The sequence below is a fragment of the Vicugna pacos genome, chromosome 8 (assembly GCF_048564905.1).
Source record: "Vicugna pacos chromosome 8, VicPac4, whole genome shotgun sequence".
In the NCBI taxonomy this organism is placed as follows: Eukaryota; Metazoa; Chordata; class Mammalia; order Artiodactyla; family Camelidae; genus Vicugna; species Vicugna pacos.
Genome location: NC_132994.1, coordinates 3,501,734 through 3,524,086, shown reverse-complemented (window position 1 = coordinate 3,524,086; position 22,353 = coordinate 3,501,734). Strand labels below are relative to the sequence as shown.

At 38.5% G+C, this 22,353-nt stretch overlaps 1 protein-coding gene across 1 annotated transcript in view; it reads left to right on the top strand.

Moving 5' to 3' along the window:
* Positions 1–22,353, top strand: part of COL19A1 (collagen type XIX alpha 1 chain) — a 332,279-nt gene that overhangs the window by 118,703 nt on the left and 191,223 nt on the right. Inside the window, exons 12-14 of the mRNA XM_072965486.1 lie at positions 10,419–10,472; positions 19,152–19,205; positions 21,407–21,442. Of these exons, the coding sequence (XP_072821587.1) occupies positions 10,419–10,472; positions 19,152–19,205; positions 21,407–21,442 (144 nt within the window). The remainder of the gene's footprint in view (positions 1–10,418; positions 10,473–19,151; positions 19,206–21,406; positions 21,443–22,353) is intronic.

Genomic DNA, 22,353 nt, shown 5'->3' with positions numbered 1-22,353 from the left:
GTTTCTGATCTCCTATATTGAGTAGATTGACTTCCATCCCAATAGACCAGAGAATAACACAAATCAGATAGTCCAAATACTAAGTTTATTTTGTTAAAAGTTTGCCCGGACACACATACCCATGTGTACAGTTGACCCTTGAGCAGCTCTGGGGGCTAGGAGTGCTGACCCTCAGTGAAGTTGAGAATTCTGATATAACGCTATATATAGTCAGCCCTCTGTATCTGCATTTTTCTTCTATTGTGGATGCAACCAACCACAGATCATTTCACTTACTTGCCACTGGAATAAAAATTGTATATAAGTGGACCACACAGTTCAAACCTGGGGTGTTCAAGGGTCAACTGTATATATAAACATAAAATACATTTACAGGGTAGAAGGATGGTTGGGAAACTATGCATATGCAAAGGAAACCTGAATAAGCCCTACAACAGCAACAACAACAAAATGAAGACGACTTGAGAAAGGGCAGCAGCGTCAAATGCATTCCCAGTCCATCCATCCACAGACGGATCAGAAGGGGCTGAGAGCCTCATGGACTTGAGGTGCTAGAACACAACTTCTGTTCAAACCACTGGATGATGACTAAGCTATTCATACACAGGAGTGATCGCAGAGTAGCCAGTTATGTAATGAGAATCCCAGAAGGAGGAGAGAGAGGTAAACAAGACAGAAACAAGAGCCAAAAACTTCCCATGTTTGATAAAAAATATTTTTCTGTAGATCTAAGAAGCTCAATAAGTCTCAAATAGGATAAATACAAAGAGAGCCACACCTAGACACATCAGACTTCTGAAATGCAAAAGGTAACTCTTCAAAGCATCAAGAGAAAAAAAACCCATCGTGCATACAGAGCCACAATAAAAATAAGGGCTAATGTCTCTTCAAAAACAGTGGAAACCAGAAGGCAACAGAATGACATAGTCCAAAATAAATTGTTTACTAAGAATGCTGTATCCAGTCAAATGATCTTTTAAACATGAAGACGAAAATATATTCCCAAATAACAAAAAAAATGAAGTATTTGCTAGCAAAGATGACTCTGAGTTACCAAAGTCTTTCAAGTGGAAAATAATTGATACCAGATACCTGTGGACTTGGGGAAAGAATGAAAAGCACTGAAAGTTGTAAATATATTGGTCGATGTAAAAGAGTCCGTGTATTTCTGTACCTGTCTATATATCTATTTTTATTCTCTTCTATTAATTTTTTTAACATTTTTTATTGATTTATAATCATTTTACAATGTTGTGTCAAATTCCAGTGTTCAGCACAATTTTTCAGTCATTCATGGACATATACACACTCATTGTCACATTTTTTTCTCTGTGAGTTATCATAACATTTTGTGTATATTTCCCTGTGCTATACAGTGTAATCTTGTTTATCTATTCTACAATTTTGAAATCCCAGTCTATCCCTTCCCACCCTCCACCCCCCAGCAACCACAAGTCTGTATTCTCTGTCTGTGAGTCTATTTCTGTCCTGTATTTATGCTTTGTTTTTGTTTGTTTGTTTGTTTTTGTTTTTGTTTTTTAGATTCCACATATGAGCGATCTCATATGGTATTTTTCTTTCTCTTTCTGGCTTACTTCACTTAGAATGACATTCTCCAGGAGCATCCATGTTGCTGCAAATGGCATTATGTTGTCGGTTTTTATGGCTGAGTAGTATTCCACTTAAACAAGCAATTCTCCAAGGAAGACATACAAATGATCAAAAAGCACATGAAAAAATACTCAATATCACTAATTATCAGAGAAATGCAAATCAAAACTACAATGAGGTATCACCTCACACCAGTCTTCTATTAATTTTTAAAGCATATTTTAAGGCAAAGCTATAGCACTGTGCTGTTAGGTTTATAACATATGGACGAAATATATATGACAATGGTAGTACACAGAAAGGGGAAAAAATGGAGCAAAATTGGAGCAAATTTGCCATAGTTTACTGAAATTGTCAGTATTAACTGGAGTAGATTGTGATAAGTTAAATTTGTATTTACAAGTATTGGAGCAACTACTTTTGTTAAAACCCCAGAGACAGAAAACCAAAGATAAGGGGAAGGTTGAGTTTGAGGAAAAATGCTGACAGCATCTGAGTCCCTAGGAACAAAACACCGCAACTTCAGCTGAAAACTGAGTCACAAGGTAAAATTAGACCAAGTGAATGAAAGTCCCTGTGAGGTCAAAAACATTGAGCAAATAACTTGGGATAATAGGAATTCCTTGGCCATGTGAAAGTTACATGTCTTCTGATCTGTTGATTTATCATCAGTAAAAGGGAATGAGAACATTCAACTTGCAGGGCTCCTGCTGGAATTAACATGAGCCCTTTCTGTATAAAGTGCTTGGCGCAGAGCCTGGCATATAGTGAGATGCATGGAATAGAGGCTAATGTAGTGTAGCTACTGTCTATTGAAATACAAGTCATGTTAATAACCACCTGCATTGTGGATAATAATAGATTAATTCAAACTCTGTAAAAGAGTTTCACTCCTTACCCGAACATAATATTTTGAATACCAAGGCATTGCAGTTTTGTTTGGAAGGACATTAAATTTTGGTACAGTTTTGGAATTAGTTTCATCAGAGAATGAGTACTGGAAAAACCTTACATGCAATCTAATTGCCATTTATCCTCCTTCTTTTGATTGGAATTGCATTTAAGTTTTGCCAGACTAGAATGACCTATTGTTTTTTCAAAGAAGTCTCCAGAGATGTTCTGTTGGTTTTGTTTTTTAATCTCTTCTGCTTTTGAGCTTATCCAAACACTGAGAAGCAATCTAAGTGCAACTACTCTCTAACAACCTCTGATGTCAAAGACGTTTCCTTTAATTCTACCTTATTAATCCTATATAGTTTCTTTTTTATTTTCTTCTCAATGAACAAAAAAGGAACAGCTGGTTACTATCATCAACTTTCTTTTGTTTGGGGTTTATTAAGTATGCAATGCTTGAACGTCTTTTTTTTTTTTTTTCCCTGTTTGGCTATAGAACTCCCATTGCTTTGTTTTCGAAGAATGATAGAGTTTACAATGGAGAAGCTTTCATTCTCACCTACTCTCAGTATATAACCTGATGAATTAATACCAGTTAAAATAGTAATTGTCATCTTTTGTATTCCTTGTCGGGAGTTGCCTGATGTGCCCTTTGCTCAATGACTAGTTGGTATGTTAGTCTTTTACTTACGAACGATAGAATCTCTGTGTATTAATGATGTTAACCGTTAAGCCACCATGTGATACTTTTCCCCATTTTGTCATTTGCTTTTTAGTTTATAATATTTTTGCCTTACAAGTTTATAATTAATATTTTGTCTTTTCTTATGAATTTCTTCTTTTGTTTCTGTACTTAGAGACACCTTCCTCACTGTGAGCTCTGAGCTGTTTCACTTATATTTTCCTCTTCTCTTTTAACATTTTAGTTTTTAAGTGGGCTCTCTAACCCATTGGGAAGTAACTTTAATGCAGGATTGCACACTTACTTCTAATAAAGCCCATGATATTTCAGTCTCTTATAATATTTCACATCATGAATCTGTATGTGTATATATATATATATACACACACACATACATACATACATTCATCATATGTATCATATTCATCATATGTTCTCAGCTGGAGGCAATTTTGCCCTCTGTGTGAAATTTGGCATATCTGGAGACATTTTATTTGTTAAGACAGAGTATCTGTTAATCACAAACATATATACACTACTATATATAAAATAGATAAACAACAAAGACCTACTGTACAGCACAGGGAACTATATTCAGTTTCTTGTAATAAGCTATAATGGAAAAGATCTGATAATGTATGTATATGTGTGTATGTATATATATATAACTGAATCACTTTGCTGTACACCTAAAACTAGCATTGTAAATCAACTACACTTCAATAAAAAAGTAAAATTTAAACAAAAGACAGAGTAGGGGGTATACAGGAGAGGCTGGCTGCTGGCCTCTAGGGAATAGAAGCTGAGATGATGCTATAATGTACAAGACAGCCCCTATGTGGGAGAATCGTCAATAATGCCAAGATTAAGAAATCGTGATTGGAGAGAGACACAGAGAGAGCAACTGATTGATTGGGATGTCCTCTGCCAGGTACACACTCATCAGTAGTGACATCACCTGGCCAGTGTTTCTACTTCCTACTCAGAGGGGTATTGTCAGAGGCTTTGCCTCCTACTTTACAGAAACCCAGATTTCTGCGTTGTATTTTTGGTTATCCCTAGTCTGTTATAAATACAAGAGGGCTCACTAGTTTTAGAGCACAGACATGGAGCCCTACTGCCTCACTTGAATCAGGGTCCTGCCTCTTATAAGATGTGTGACATTGGGCAAGTTACTTAACCTCTCTCTCTCTGTCTTCAGTTCCTTTATCTGTAAACTGAGGGTAGTAATTGTATCTTTATCCTAGATTGTCACAGAACTGCAAGATGCTTAAAGCAGTGCTTAGCACACAGTAAACGTCATAGAAGGGTTTGGTCACATTGATAATAATAAAGTAAAGGACTTGGTTTTTATCAGCTTCATTTGATCACAGTGACCCCTACTTTTTATTTTAAAAATAATGCTTTTACAAATTCATTACAGATTTTTGCCAGTGATCCACTTGAAGCAGCATGTTTCTTCCTTAGCTGTCTGCCATATCTCTTGTCCTTTGGCCATGCAGCAAAAACCTGATCGGAGTATCAACTCTGTTCTCATTGTTGTTGTTGTTGTTAAACTTTGATACTGTCAAGCTTGCAGAATTCCTTCTAGGCACATGTCTCTTTAGTGTTTACAGTTGCTTATTTTTTCTGTCTATGAGAATTGCTCATTTTGAATAAAAGCTATACTCATTTTAAGCTGCATTCTGAAAATGAATGATTATATTCATGGAATTATAGCTATCTTCTTGTGTCAAAAATTTCAACTCATTCTACTAAATTGCACTGAGTATATTTTATATCAACCTCTAGACACTGTGTTGTTTCAGATGCCCTCCCTCGAAAAATGTTTCCCTCACGGTATCTCTGGTTTGCTTTCTGTCTTCTATGCCATTCTCTTGATCAGCACAGGCCAGTGGAATTTTCTGTATAAGCAGTCTAACCTGCAGTGTCCAATCTAGAAGGCACTGTTGAGCACTGGAAATGTAGCTAGGGCAACTGAAAACCTGAATTTTAAATTTTATTAAATAGCCATGTGTGGCCAGTGGCTACCATACTGGACAGCCCAGTTCTGCAGCAGCAACTTAACCTCCACTTTCGATTTAACATCTTCGGTTTCATTCTGACTTGAACCTGTTTCACTGAATGCATTTCTGTGCACTTTTGTGTGTATTGCTTCTACTCCAGTAATCAAGTTATTTTTACTTCATTTCCTGTGTTTCCAGTATGGTAGGAAGGCCCACTCTTAGGTGATTGTGTAGGGGTGAAAGACTTTCCGCTTTTTCCCTGCTGGGTTCTTTGGCTGGTCTAATAGCTAAATTGACATAAGATAAACTAACAGGGAAAAAAGAAAGTTTTAGTACTGGAGCCCCATTAAAACATGACACCCAAAATCAGTCAGGAAAATTGGAGCTTATCTGTTATCAGAGCTAAGAGGGGGATGGGCCAGGCTTCAAAGGGGAGGCAGGCAGGTGACTCACAAGAGGATGAGAAGGGCAGATAATGTGGTCATCACATGGTTGCCTGCCATGCAGATAAGTCTTTAGATAAAGAGTTATCTCTGGTAAGAGCTCTGTTTCTGGGCCAAGCCCCCTATTTAAACTCTTTTAGGCAGTGAAAGGAGAGGTAAACAGCTTCTCCTGAGTCTTCTGGGGCTTAACTGCCTTTAGTGCAAAACAATCCACATGCCAAAGTGGCAGCGTTTTGGGATGGCGTGTGCTGTTGCCACTTTATTGGGACTTACATGTTTATTCTTATTTATAGAATATTTAAAATATTACCTCTTATAGTCAAGGATTTACTTTTCTTTTTCTTTTTTAATTGAAGTATGGTTGATTTACACTATTATATTAGTTTCAAGTATACAGCATAGTGATTCAGCATTTTTACAGATTATATTCTGTTTAAAGTTATTGCAAAATAATAACTGTAAGTCCTTTTGCTGTGTAATACATCTTTGTAACATTTATTTTATACATAGTAGTTTGTACCTCTTAATCCCTAACTGTTACATTGTCTCTCTCCCATTCCTCTCCCTGCTGACAACCACTAGTTTGTTTTCTATGTCTGTGAATGTTTGTTTTGTTATATTCATTCATTTGTTTTATTTTGTAGATTCCACATATAAGTGATAAACTATAGTTTTTGTCTTTTTTCTGACTGATTTATTTCACTTAGCATAATAGCCTCCAGGTCCATCCATTGCATCCATTGTTGCAAATGGCAAAATTTCATTCTTAATTTCATTTTATAAGCATTCCATTGTATACATATACCACTTCTTTATCTGTTAATCTGTTGATGGACCCTTGGGTTGATTCCACATCTTGGCTATCATAAATAATGCTATGAACATTAGGGTACATTCATCTTTTCGAATGAGTGTTTTCATTTCCTGTGGATATATAGCCAGGAGTGAATTGCTGGATCATATGGTAGTTCTATTTTTAGGTTTTTGTTTTTTTTTTTTTAAGGAAACTCCGTACTGTTTTCCACAGTGGCTGTGCCAATTTAAATTCCCACCAGGAGTGTGTAAAGGCTCCTTTTCCTCCACGTCTTTGCCAACATTTATTATTTGGGTCTTTTAGATGATAGCCTTTCTCACAGATGAGAGGTGATACTTCATTGTTGTTTTCATTTGCATTTCCCTGATGATTAATGATATTGAGCATGCTTTCATGTGTCTCTCGCCCATCTATATGTCTTCTTTAGAAAAATATCTATTCAGGTCTTCTGTCAATTTTTTAATTGGGGTTTTTTTTTATACTGAGTTATATGAACTGTTTATATATTTTGGATATTAACGCCTTATCAACAATTATTTGCAAGCATTTTCTCCATTCATTTTGTTGTCTTTTTGTTTTGTCAATTGTTTTCTTTGCTGTGCAAAAGTTTATATGCTTAATTAGTTCCCATTTGTTTATTTTTGTTTTTCTTTCCTTTGCCTTAGGGGCAGAACCAAAAAAAAAAAAATGCTATGATTTATGTCAAAGAGTATTCTGCCTGTGTTTTCTTCTAGGAGTTTTATGGTTTTTGGTCTTATGTGTAGATCTTTAATCCATATTGAATTTATTTATTGTATATGGTGTAAGAAAATGTTGCTCTCATTCTTTTACATATAGCTGTCCAGTTTTACCAGCACCACTTTCTAAAGAGAAATGTCTTTTCTCCATTGTATATTCTTGCCTCCTTTGTCATAGATTTGTTGACCGTGGGTGTGTGGATTTATTTCTGGGCTCTATAATCTTTTCTATTGATCTATGTTTCTGTTTTTGTGCCACTACCATGATGTTTTGATTACTGTAGCATTGTAGTATAGTCTGAAGTCAGGGATGTGATACCTCTAACTTTGTTCTTTTTTTTTTTTTTCAAGATTGCTTTGGTGATTTGGGGTATTTTCTGATTCCATATCAATTTTATGATTATTTGTTCCAGTTCTGTGAAAAATGTCATGGGTATTTTGATAGGGGTCACATTGAATCTGTAGATTGTCTTGCGTAGTGTGGTCATTTTAATAGTAGCAATTTTTCCAGTCCATGGACATTGTTTATCTTTCTGTCTGTGTAGTCTTCAGTTTCTTCCATTAGTGCCTTACAGCTTTCTGAGTACAGCTCCTTTACCTCCTTAGTTGTACTTATTCCTAAGTGTTCGGTTCTTCCTGATGTAATTGTGAATGGGCTTGTTCCCTCAATTTTCTCTTTGTTGTTAGTGTATAGAAATGCAACAAATTTCTATATATTAATTATGTTTTTTGCAATTTTATTGAATTCATTGATGAGCAGTAGAAGTTTTTTGGTGGTGTCTTTAGAATTTTCTCTACATAATATCATGTCATCTGCAAACAGTGACAGTTTTACTTCTTCCCTTCCAATTTTATTTCTTTTTCTGTCTGACTGCTGTGGTAGGACTTCTAATACTATTTGAATAAAAGTTGTGATATTGGACATCCTTGGCTTGTTCCTGATCTTAGAGGAAATGCTTTCAGCTTTTCACTGGTGAGTGTGATGTGAGCTGTGGGCCTATCATATATGGCCTTCATTATGTTGAGCAGGCTACCTGGTAGATGGGGTCAGGCCCCAGATCTCTGGCTGCAGGGCCCTGGGGGTCCCAGATCTTGTGCCTGTGCAGTGGTGTGTGGAGATGGATCCTCAGCCCTCTGGTGGACAGACCCATATCCAGGGACAGCTGTGGGTTCAGGGGTTCTTAAGGCAGCCTACTGGTGGGTAGGGCTTTGTCCCCATCCACTTAGTTTGTGGGCCTGAGGTGTCCTAGCACTGACACCTACAGGCTGGTGGGCCAGAGCAGGTCTGGGTCCTGGAGCTAATGAGCTAGAGGGAGGATTCCACAATGGTATTTGTTAGCACCGAAGTCAATGTGGTAGAACGAGCTGCCCAGAATGGCTGCTACCAGTGTCTGTGTCCCCAAGATGAGCTCCGGTTGCCTCCTACATCTCCAGGAGGCTCTCCAAGATCAGCAAAGAGTCTGACCCAGGCTCCTTTCAAATTACTCCTTTTGCCCTGGATCCTATAGCGTGTGAGATTTTATGTGTGAGCCTTTTAAGAACGGAGTTTCTATTTCCCACAGAGAAATACAGACTCTCCCGAAAGTAAGCCCCTCTGGCCTTCAAAGCCAGATGATCTGGGGGCCATCTTCCCAGTGCAGGACCCTTGGGCTGGGTAGCCTCATGTGGGCCTTAGACCCCTCACCCCTTGGGCTCCTTGGGGAGAATCTCTGTATTTGTAATTATTCTCCCATTTGTGAGTTGCCTACCTGGGGGTGTGGGTCTTAACTCTACTGAGTCTCTACCCCACCTACACAACTCACTGTGGTTCCTTCTTTATATCTTTAGTTACAGAAGATCTTTTCTGCTAGTCTTCAGGTCATACTCATTGGTAGGCTCTCTACAAAGAGTTGTAATTTTGGTGTGCCCAGGAGAGTTGGTGTGCTCAGAGTCTTCCTACTCCACCATCCTGGCCCAGAAGGAGCTTCCTTTTTTGTTTTGTTTTGTTTTGTTTTTGCAAATAAAAATAATAGTGTTTATTGCATTAGAAATGAAGAACAGAAGAATATACAAGGAAGGGAATAAAAATCACCCTGGTGGCTTAAAGCAAAGATAATTATTACTACTATTACTACTACGATTACTCCTACTACTGTTGGTGTTGCTGTTACTACCACTACACACACACACACAGAGTGATGTATAATAGACTTGGGACTTGAATGTGTTCTTTCTGTACATAAAATATTCTTTTATTTTTAAGCAGTTTATAAATTATGCAAATAATACATGTTTATTGTTTGAAAAATTGGAAAATAACAAAGAGCATGATGAAATAAAATCATCCACAGTCACAGAATGCATAGATTATTCACTTTTATTTTTCTGATTTGTTTTCTTCCAAGAGTGTTTCTAAGACCGATAGGTAGATTTATACACAGGTAGGTAGGTGAATGGTTAGGTAGACAGGCATTTAAAAAAATGTTTGTATTATACTGTAGACACGCAGGGTGTTCCAGTGAAAGCATGTACCTTTCAGATAGTAATCAAACAAAAATATATGTCACTAGGAGGCTGTGTCATCAATATCAGTATTAGTGGCCATTTTGAACATTTGTAACTTTAATCAATATAGGTAATGATTAACATTTATTCACTAAATTCATTAGTCAATTAATTGTATCTTACTTTTTACATCATGCTAACTTCCCTACTGTATAAAATAAAATTCATAAACATGATTTTAATGGCTGCAGCATATTTCATTGTATTTAAATGCCATAATGTCTTTGATGCATCCCCTATTAGTGGACATTTAGGATGTTTCTGTATTTACTGCTATAAATAGCATTGCACTCTACATCTCAGAGCCTAAAACTTTTCATCTCTGATCATTTCCTTAGGATACATTCTTAGAAGCAAAATCACTCGGCCAAATGAAAGGAGCAGACTGAAGACCCTTGATATATATTGCCAAATTGCCCTCCAGAAAGTTGTTTGTTGCTTATAGAAGGAAAGAATTAATCCTTGTTCTATTTATACCCTTTAATCATTTTTATGCAGCTTTTCTTTGAGCCTTTCAACTTCTCTTGGTTTTAGGACTCAGAATTGTTTTTTAATACGTGTTTCTTTCAAGGGATTAGCAAAGTAATCATGTTGTTATAAATAGGCAAGCAATGTGACTCTCTTGTTATTCCTTTGTCAAGATTTTCAGATGTAACATTTTTCATTGTATAAATTGTTTCTTTCTAGGGTGAACAAGGAGAAAAGGGAGATCCAGGTTTGGCCGGTGTTAACGGACAAGATGTAAGCTTAACTTCCTTGTTTCTAAGATTGTGTCTGCATTTTGCCACTGAAATATGCTAACTTTCTAATGCTTTTAAGGCTCGACTATCCTTGAAAGAACTAGCCATAGTCAACACAAAATCAAAAACAAAGCAGTTTTTGACATGGCCTGGCAGACACCCAGTATTTTTAGTTTCATTACAGGTAGCTCCTTAGTTTTCTGTCTCTCATACTTGTATACTACACTGTTCTTCTTACCCCCAATCTCCATCTCCTGAAGGGTCTGTGGAGGCAGGACTTCGGCGATGGAAAGAAAGGGAAGAGGGAAGGGCACCCTGTGTATCTGTGTCGCTCATCCTCCTTTGCCCCTGTTCCCCAGCCTCAGGGATCCTGTTCCGTGTAACATTCTCCTCGCATCCTCACCCCTCCTCACCCCTCCTCCTCCCCCTTAGGACAGTGATTCCTGCCCCTTAAGCTTCACTTGGGTTCTTATGATGAAATTGGGAGGAGAGACCACATCTGGGTTTTCTCTCTGACATATAGCTCACTCTCACTTTAGGCCATCAAACTCTAGATATACTAATTCTACTAAGGGAAGTGTCCACAAAGAGAAATATTTTTTCCCACAGTTTCCCATTTTCACTTGCATACAAATGTTTTGGGAAGGTTCTGAAGGGCCATACTCCTTGCTTTCTGGGTAGAAGAGTAAGGAAGCTAGATCTGGTTCCCTAGTGCCTTAGGGGTGTTATAAAATCCATCTTGTCTGCAGAAGATCATTGCACACAGTGGGAAGGGAGGCTGATCATTACAGTCCTGGGGACCTGAGGACAAAGAGGGATGCCTGGGTGGCAGTAGTGGGGAAAAGGTGCTAGCCCTACTAATTAATGCTAGCTTGAGGCTCTGGCCCCTACAGCTTTATTCTCTTACTCCACAAGAAGCCCCACTCACATCTTTAATGTGACACTGTTCTCGTCCCTCTCTTTTTTGAAAGGGGTTTTCTACACCAGAGAATGGGAAGTGGCCCCAGTGACTTGGAGCCAGGGGAGTCTCTGCATCTCCCCCAGCTTCTTACAATATATCAAGATGCTGAATGCCATACCATCATGCCATACACTCAGATAGAGCATCTAATTCACCTCCTTACCCTGTCACTGGTGGTACCTGGTGTAGTGCTAGGAGTTCTACAGTGGAGAGAAAGCCAGAGCCCAGTCTGTGGCCCGGTTCCATCCCTAGCTGAGAAAAACACTTCTCAGAGTCTATAAAGGGATGGCCTTAGACTCAGTTCTAAAGTCCCTGTCACTGCAATGTCCTGTAATTCAACACAAAGAGACTATGCAGACGAATTAAGAGTATAGGCTTGAAGAGCATGATGAAATGGGAAGCATTCATTTCAAGTTGTGGGAATTCCTGATAAGTGGAAGGCAGTGTAGGGGGACACAGCTGGAGCCCGGACACAGATTCCATGTGAGGATGTCTGCCTTCCTCTTCCAAACAAAGGGGGCATGTGCTCTGAGCTGTGCCTAAATGAAGATTTGTTTCACAGTGCGTTCTGTAAAATGGATAGAAGTGGGGCCCTTTTCTATGTTTTTGTTCTAACATACTCCTTGTGAGAGCAAAGACCATTTTCTTGGCATCTCTAGAACTTAGTAAATGTTGGGAGTGAGGAAGTTTTCAATAATTTTTTGCTAAATTTTTATGTAAAACTTGAGAGATTATTATAATGGTCTAAAATATAAGTAACTAGAACCTAAACTTAAAAAACAGAGGTGGAAGGGGGTGCCCAGTGATACTGCAGAGGTAAAGTACATGCATTTAGCACTTGAGCACAGTGAAAATTCAAAAATAGCTCAAGGTTTAGATCATTCATATGGTAAGGATGTTCTCTTATGAGAAATGTAGGAGTGTTGAGAGAGGTGAAATATAGTGTTGCAGAAGATAACCAAGTGACATGTATGCAGGTTCTCTGAGCTAGAGAAGCAAAATAGAGATTTTTTAGAAGTTTGTTTAGATCGTGTTAGCACTGAAATAGAGAAAGGATTTACCCAAATGCTTGAAGAAGACAGGAAGGAGATTTGAGGGATTGGAACCTGAAATATATTCATATTAACTTAGAGATTTGGACTTTTTTTTATGGTGTCTGAAAGTAAGGTGATTTGGCTTTTTGGAAGGGATCAGTTTTACACACATGTATTTTGAGCACCTTGCCCAAAGGCTCTGGCGGCCGTTGTCTGAGACCCAGATCTGAAGACCGGCTTGCTGGGAGAGCCCACAGCCTGGTGGGCAGTGTGACCTTTCCTCTGGGACGAGGATCCTGGAAGAGTCCTTCCCCTGCCCCCTCACAGACGTGATATGTCTTTAGCACCATCACTGTCTAATGGAGCTCGTTAGGTAGCTCATGAAGCATGACAAAGCACATTAACTTCTCTCACTCGGTCCCTTAATTAACATGTTGATGATGCTATTTTCCTTTCCTTAATTTTGCCAAAGATATTCAGGAGTCATGACTAAGGAGAAATAAGAAAAAGTGATGGAAGCTCTCGTTTTTCCCTCTGTGATCAGCAGGGGGAAAGAGTCACCTGCTTTGTTGTTTACTGCATCATTGCTGGTGGTGCTTGTAATATTGTGCTGTTGTCCCAAAACTGTTTTCACAAGGAATTTGAAATCCGATCTTTACCGCAATTTTAGGGGCTAGATAGTGTGGGGGGTGATAGCATCCCTATTTTTAGAGGCGAGAAATAAAGGCTTGGGAAAGCAAAAATTTTCTTTTAGAAAGTGGTCAAGTCTACTTTTAACCTTTGTTTGACTGGAGAGTCTCATCTCCTCACTAAGTCATGCCACATCTGTCATTGCCTATTTTTCAGTGCTAAAATACACTGACTCCACAAACTAAAATCATCCAGCATTTATGACAGTTCACTCTGACTTTCAATGAGTGCAAGGACAAGTTCTTAGGGATGAAGGGTATTATAAAGGCTGTCTCAATTTGCATTTGAAGTCAAGCCGTGATGGAGATTATAACTTCAGGAACGTTCTGTTAGAATGCAGAACGAATAAACTCAGTGGGCCAGTACTTTCCAAGTCAGAGAAAATTGGAGGAATTTAATATTCCTATGAAATGAATTAAAAGCCTTTTATATAAAAGTCTTCATTCTTGCATATGAAATGCATCTTGATGGAAATGTAGCTTTTAATAGTTTCTTTTGTACCAGCTTCCCCACAAAATGGGTAAGTTCCCTTCGGAAAATGTAAACCTTATTTAAGGGAAGTATGCCACAGTCCAGCTTTCTTAATGGGACACTGTTGGCATTTTGATCAAGACAGCTCTTTGCTATGTGGGACTGTCTTGCAAGAACAGAACGTATAGCATCCTTGAGGCTCACCTACTAATCACCAGTAGCAGCTCTTAGTCATTAGGGAGAAAAAAATGCTCTGATATCTTTCTAAATGCATCCTTGACAACTGTGTGTGTGTGTGTGTGTGTGTGTGTGTGTGTGTGTGTGTGTGTAAACTCTGGATTGTACTGGAGTATTAGACTAAGAGTAATGGACTAAACACATGCTCATATTTCCCTTATAGTTGAAATAATACATACCAAACATATTGAAATTGTCAAAAATTTGAATTGTTACAAATTAGCCTTCAAAATACACAGCCTCAGCTTTACACAGATTCTGCTTTATAATTAAATGTTTTTGATTTTGGCCTACTATATATACATTCAACAATGGCACCTTAGAACAGACTTAAGGGTCATCTTATAAATTTGTTAATATACCCTTTGAATCCAGACTACCGGGGCTCAGATCCCAGCTCTGCCACTGCCCAGCTGGTATACCAGTTAGTCCAATCCTTATTCTCTCTGTGCCTCAGTTTCTTCATTTATATAATGAGATCATGATGTTAACAGCACTTAACTCATTGACTTTTTTTTGAGGATTAAAGGGGTTATCATACATAAAGCATTGAAGTCAGTGTCTTGCATACAGTAAGAGCTGTAAAATATTTGTCATTATAAGAAACTGGGTTAAATAAAACATAGTTACCTCTCATAGATAAAGAGATAGATGATAGATAGATATGGCAGATCTTTTTATTTATCTTTTGTCAGGTTGTGTAATCTTGGAAAAGTGGATTTCAACCATTCAATTTAGTCTCTTCCTGTGCATCTTTGTTATTGTCTTTCAGACATCTCTTAACAGAATTATAGCATCTGATGTTTCTAAAATAGTCACGTTAATCTCCTTACACCAATGCAATCTGTAAACTGAATACAAAAATACTGGAATCACAAAGCTGAGATGTCAGCCGGGGACAGCTGGTACAATTGCCAGGAAACAAGATGCAGGCACTGGAAGATGGAGAAAGCAATTTTTGATGGGCTAAAGAATTTAACAAATAACATAATTTTTATCAAATGATTTTTAAAGATGTTGCATACCATGAGTAAGTAGGTCTTCCGATAGAAATTAATTCAGGGTCCACCTGCTTTTATAATTCTGGTTGTCATGCTGTCCTTCAGCTTTTGCTTGCCTTTAGATAAGAGTTCCAGTCCCTTCCTAACACACTGAGTCGACTACTGGGCTTTCGAGCATCTTTATCTACATGAATTTTGTTGAGATCCTTGATGATAAATGCTCGTCAATATTATTCAATATGAAATTCAGAGTATGTTCGAGTTGATTCTTTGTACTTTACGGTGAGTGTCGTGACTTTTCTCCTTTGGGCTCAGTAACCATTCACAGCAACACTGATGACACCAGGAGAAAACTGCTCTTGTGAAAGACATTACTGATCTGCTTCTCAGAGCCTATTGTGATGACATGGTCTACAACATAGTCCTGTATCACAGGAGGACGTGCGCTTCATGGGCCCACTTCAATGGCCAATAAAGATAGAAGTTTGACCAGGGCAGTACTTCTCAATGATACTCTATTCTACATGAGTTAAAGCACAGTTGTTCCATGTCCATCCAACTGAACACAATTCTCCCTTACTGAACAATTAATTCTCCCTTTGACTTCGGCTTGAAAAGGAAAAACCACATTTACTAATTACCTACCATGCACTAAACGTTTTTACACCATGTGATTCCCAAAACAACCTTCAAGACAACTAGCGTTGATACCTATTGAAAGGGAAGCTGAAACAACTGGCCCAAGATGACACACCAGTCCTTTCTTTGACTCTCCCAAACTCCACGTGTCAGAAGTCTTGAGCCCCTTCAGTAAAATTAGGCATCTCTGGGAACTGCTCCCTTCACACCTGCTTTATGCTTCAATATCAGTGCTCAATATTCACGTCAGCCTAGAGCTGGTGGCATGACTACTCCACCCCTCCCTGCCCATTGTTGATTGCACCAGAGAGAGTCAGCCAACACATCTGCAGTAAGTTTCTTCTCCAGAAATTGCAATTTGGGTTAGTTAGGCAGGAATGTTGAAAAAAATTTTGAATGTATTATTTTATGCCTCAAATAATATTTTGGTAACATGTAACATATATGATGATTATGAATCACAGAAGTGACTGGAACACCAGTGTATCCAGAACTCAGTGTAATGCTGTGCCCGCCCTGGGGTTAACCATTTTCCTGAATGTTGTGCTTTCATATTCCCTTCCATTATTAAAAACCATGTCTTCCTACTCATCTATTCATAGGGATGCAGGGTTTAGTCCTGCATGTTTGTAGATGTTCAGTAATATGTATTGAATAAACTTGGTGTGTGTCTCTGTCATTTCGTTCTTCCATTTTGTCTTTTCTCTGGATGATGCTATACCAGCAAGAAGAGAGAAAAATCTTTTTAGTAAATTTCTCAGCTCAGTAAATGGCCCAGCCTCCTCACCAGTTCCGTAAGCCAAGTGCAGATCAGCCCTGATACCTCCTTTTCCTGGCCCCACCTCCAGTGTGTCTGCAAGTCCTGCTGGCACACGTCCCCGTCTTCTCCTCCAGGCATCTTGCTCTCCTGCAGGCAAAGCTGTCACCTTCCCTCTTCTGCTTCTACTCTTGCTGCCTACAATCGATTTTCATGTGGGAGTTTCAAAGTGACTTTGGGAAGAAACAATCAAATCATGCAATTTCTCTGCTTAAAACCCTACGTGGCTTCCCCTGGCTCTTACAACAAAATCCATTCTCCCCTCCATGGCTTGCAGCTCCCTGTGTGCCCACCCGGAAATGCTGTCTTAATCTGCTGCTCCTTACCTCCCTACCTGTTCACTCCTTCCACCCCGGGGGCTTTGGTATTTGCTGTTCCTGCATCGCCCCCCCCCCGCCGCCCCAACACTTTTTTCCAGGATTATTGCGTGGCTAGATCCTGGGAAACAACAAACATCTCCTTCACACGGAGTCCGTTTCTGATCACCTCCCCCCCACCCCCCACCCCCAAAGTAGCAGCCTCTGCTCCTGCACTGATCGCTGTGCATCACAGTGAGCCCACAGACTTGTTTACTGTCAGTCACCCTCCTCTGTCACAGGAATCCCATCAGGGCAGGAATCTTGACTGTGCTCAGGAAAAACTTATTCTGCCACTTGTTAAAATGGCAAGGAAGGCTTTTTATTCAAGACTCGTGCAATGTGGGTATTGAGATTGGAAAGAGAGATTGAGTTCAACTCTGAGTACAATGAGGAGTGGGGATTTATAGCCCATGAAGAGAGGGACATGGTCAGTGATTGCAGTATTACTAAGAGCAAACCTCGGGAGTACGAGGGGTTCCTGCTAAACTGCCTTAACAAGATTCTTGCTAAAACCTGGCCAGACAGGGTAGGACGGGGGGCGAAGGTTGAGGCTTAGTCAAGAAGGGGGCGAAGGTTGAAGCTTAGCCAAGAAGGGGGCTCAGGGGAGCCCGAGTCAAGTTTGGTTAAGGAGAGTTTTTGTCAATTCCTGTTCTTTTTTGTATCTATCTCTCAATCACGCTAACTAATACTAATAAAGTATATCACACCATATATTATATAATATTGTATGCATAGAATATTATATTTTTAAATCTAATACTATGATTTGGAGACACATGTAAATATATTACATTTTCTGGTAGCCACATTCAAAAAAGTAAAAAGAAGAAACAGGTGCGAGTCCACTAATGTATCTTATTTACTCCCTTAGCCACAATATCTTTTCAATATATAACCGACATAAAAATTATTAACGAGCTATTATACATCCTTTTTTGTACTAAATGTTGGAAACCTGCTGGTATTTTACATGCATGGCCCATCTCTGCTCAGACTTGTCACATTGCAAGGGTCAAAAGTTGCATGGGGTTCACGGCTGCATATTAGGCAGTGCAGACCTGATGACTTCTGGAGTGATTGCACAGAGTATTCAATAAATGTCTACTGAGTAAATGGATGAGGAAACAAAGAATAAACTCTCTCACAGAAATGGCCATTTCCCTTTGCTCAAGGTTCAGAATATGTGGGCGCCAAGTTTTACTCCAGAGGCATGTATAAGTAGAGTATGTGTTACTTGATTTGGGAAGGAATGGATATTTCAAATAATTAGATAATAGCACATCGCAAACATGACTTAATTTTCCTTTTGTCCTTGTTCTGTAAATGCTCAGAGTTTATGATGGAAGAAACGTAGCTATGAATTTTATCCACGAATTATTTATCAACTACAAAGGTTGTTTTTTTTAACCAATTAAACGCTGTTTTCATCCATTAAATTTTTTTCTCAAAGTCTAAGACAACAGTTTTCACATACTCTCAATGATAAGATTATTTTAAATATCTGGTTTTCTTTGGTTCCTTGAAATTCATCCTCAGTTTCTCTACTGAGTAACTAAATGTGTATTCACTACAAAATTTCAGAGAAGTAAGAGCTGGTTCCCCCAGCAGGGAACAGTAAGATGCCTGGATTTCTTGTACATTATGTGGCTTCAGAATATTTCTTTTTTTCCATTATTGTTCTTTCCTCATCCAATGTGTTAAATTAAGGATGAGAAAAGATAGTTTTTTTTTCCTATTTGCTGCACAGTAAGGATGTCTCTGACTAACTTTCTCTCTGTGTACACCATGAACACACCGAGCTGTATAACTGATCTCTCCAGGAAAATCCTCCAGAAGACTCATGACTATATGTATCAGATATGCTGCCTATGTCCTGTGCAGTTTCATTTCATATCTTTATCAATCCAGGTTTTTAAAAAGATGGGAATTAGAGAACTAAATCACACTTTAAACCAGGAGATTGCATTCTAGCACCAGTTTTGTGAGTAAAAGGAAAAGAATGCATCCTTCATCCCTTCCCCCCATAATTAGATGTCTTGATAGAGACAAAAGCCATTTTTGATTTAAGTCTTGAATTTGGTGGGCAATCTTTATAAAGGCCAAATCAATGCTAAATCAGAGGTATTTACAACATCTACAAATTCAATCCAAAGTGGATACTTAAACGCTCATGTAGAGTGAAATGATGTTCTCCCAGATGGTGAATTATTGCAATTTTAGCAGGAAGCAAAGCTGCACAAATATGCAGCCTTGCAGCCTCACGCTGATTTCATGTGTCTGTCCCCACCGCCAAGCAGATGCTGCAGAGCATCTCGGTGCCTGTTGTCTCTTTCTCTTTCTATACTGCACACTGAAGCATGGATTCGGGAGCTCGGTATATTATGATTTATCTTGCGACTAATGACTTGTTAGAAATGGAAGCTTTCTGTGAACTGTGTCTAGGAATCACATTGGTTGTATTTTTTGCACAGGGTTTGAAAGGTGACTTGGGTCCTCGCGGTCCACCTGGCCCAAAAGGAGAAAAGGTATTGTATTCACCCAGGAAAGTGCCGATCTCTTCTTAAGAAAACCCTGAAATTAGGAGTTTGGGATTTGCAGATACTAACTACTATAGATAAAATAAATAACAAGGTCCTACTGCCGAGCACGGGGAACTATATTCAATATCTTGTAATGACCTACAATGAAAAATAATATATATATATATGTGTGTGTAACTGAATCACTGTGCTGCACACCAGAAACTAACACAACATTGTAAATCAACTATACTTCAATTTGTAAAAGAAAGAAAAAGAAAACTCTGAGAAACTATGCAGCAACTTTTCACCGACACTGTTTAATTTTCAAAAGTTCATTTTGTTAAAATTAACCAAAGGCTGTTATGTTAAAAGTATCTGAACATAAAAGCCTTTTGGTTCACTCAGTTAGTTGGAAGAGACTAAATGCACAATTGCTAGTCGACATTCGTTTGGGTTTATAAGGTTTCTCATTTCTTTCCCTCACTTAACAGCAGTAGGGATTCCATCACCCAATTAGCAGCCGTGTCCTATGCTGGGAACTCTGTGCACAGCACTAAGCTGCTGCCATGATGGTGAAGCAGCGGCCTTTGCTGGGGAAGAGGCTAACTGTGTATCTCAGTTAGATGGTCTAAACACTCCATTTCTGGCCCCCTTTTCTCTTATCATTTTCTACTGGCCTATTGGTAGGCACCTTGAAAAGAGAATTAAGATACAGTAAAAGCAAGAGTTGTTTTGAGTAAGGCCATTGGATGATAGAGGTTTGATGAGAATTGTATGCATGGGTGTTTCCCACTGTATCTTCCTCTCCATCCTCAGTGCATTTAGAAATCTTTGTCTACCTTCAATATTTACCTCTACATTAAAGTTGATCCCATGCATTAGTCCCCAGTTGACTGATGTAAACTACATCAGTGTTCCTTAACAGCTGTTGGTTATTTTTATTCAATTGTTCCCCAAATAGCGGTTCCACAAGGCTAAGTCTTAGCTTTTGAGGTGACTGTGTTAGAGGAGAAGAGAGGAAGTCACAGAGACGCGCACCACACGAGAGCACAGCTTCCCCAGCCCCACACCGCACGGGGTGCAGTCCCAGCCTGTCCACTTGCGCAAGGATTGCTGCAGGGGTGCTTTTTTTTTTTTTTAAGCGATGACTTCATTTAATTCATCAACAACGCTCTAGGGTCCAATTTATTTATATACAAAATGAGGGGATTTAATGAGATGGAGGGTCTCTAATAGTCTGTCAAATTTAACATTCTAAGACTTACTTTTTTCAATAATTTGTATTTTTATTGAGGTATAGTTGATTTACAGCATTATCTTAATTTCAGATGGATAACATAGTGATTCAGAATTTTTATAGACTCCATTTAAAGTTGTTACAAAATGCTGGCTCTATTCCCCGTGCTCTACAGTATATCCTTGTAGCGTATTTATTTCATACACAGTAGTTTGCACCTCCTAATCCTCTACCCCATCTTGTTCCTCCCAGTGATGCTTGATCTGAATGACTAAGGGTTCTTAGAAAATAAACAAGGATGCTGATACAACAAAGCATATAGGTTACATATTTATAAATCAGAAAATAGTAAACCTTTAGATTAACCATACTTTTTTAGGTTTTGAATAGTCTGTCAATATATCCACCTGGCAATTTGTATTCACATAGGTCAGCAAAGCAATTTTAGTATTTAAAAATGCGTAAACATAGGCAAAGCCTCTTACAATTGTTGGCCAGTTCTGCAAAGCTTTAAAAGAGGCAATGGGATGGCTCCTTGCAGCTGGAAGGCGTGAAGTGGGAAGACACATTTATTATTTCTGCTGATCCTCATGCTAACTTTGTCAGAAATATAATCTGTCGTGGTGACACTTCCCAGCTGTTCCATTGGCACATAATCATATTTGAAGAGCTAGTCTTTCTAATTTGGGATCAGTAGACAAAGGAATAGAAATTAGATTATTTCAGCTTTTCAAAACAAGTTCTGCAAAAAAAAAAAAAGAGGATGCGCAAGGTGATATTTATATCATGAGAGTTAAAAGTGCCTGATAAATTTTTCATTGTGCAACAACTTCCATCAGGATAAAATTCTACTTTTCTTTCCTCCAAGATTTATCGAGATATTGCTTCTCTCCATTCAGAAAATGTATACCTAACATGGGCAAAAAGGGACCATGGGTAATTGCAGCTTTTCTTTCATCTATTTTAGGGAGATATGGGCCCTCCAGGACCACCAGCCTTCACTGTAAGTATTCTTGAAATCAAAATTCAAAACCAAAATACTTTATCCTGTTTGTTATTCACACCACATCCTGACTAAACCAGAATTTAAGCCAGCGAATATTTTGAGAATTGAAAGTTACTTCGGAGTAGATTCAGGCAAACCTCCAGATTTTCAAGATGGGGCTCTGCCCACAACAGTGAAGGGCAGAACCTGAGGTCATGCGGATGGTTCCTAGAAAAGTCTGGAAGCGATACATAACGGAATGGTTTTCTCCACCCTCCATATGGTTCATACTTTTGCCTTTTGCATCCTTCACATGACATTTAAAGTTAATGGAAGCAGGGATAGTTCTACTTACTCTAAAAACTGTAAAAGAACAGAAGAAACTATAGTTGCCCAGTGGGTAAAAATAGCTACCTGTTTAAACTGATTGTTACAGTCTCCAAAACCTGTTTCAGACCACTGTTTGTTCCTATGTGATTTGCCTTGGAGATTTGCAAATGATAAACTGGTGATATTTCAGTAACAGATTTATGAGAAAGGTTTATAATGTACACATAATGGGATTGTTGTCAGTTAAATCGTTCATCACTTATTAAACATTTAATCATAAATAGATAATGCTCTTATCTTTAGATACAGTTTACTCTTACAGATCTTCTTCATAGGCCATAAGGTTTCTCATTTAACTTAAAGGTTTGGTCTGAGAGTAACAGTATGCCTAATGGAAAAGAGGAAAGTTTTTTTTTTTTTTAAATAAGATCGTTGGTAACCTGAGATCTCTTGAATTTTATGTTGGTATTACCTAATGACATAAATTAAGAATTTAAATCATCAGTTTTGTGAGATCTGTCCTGATTGTAGAAAGTCAGCTTTAAAGAAGTCTTCTAGCATCTGGACGAGGTCTTTCCAACAGGGCAACAGAGGACTCG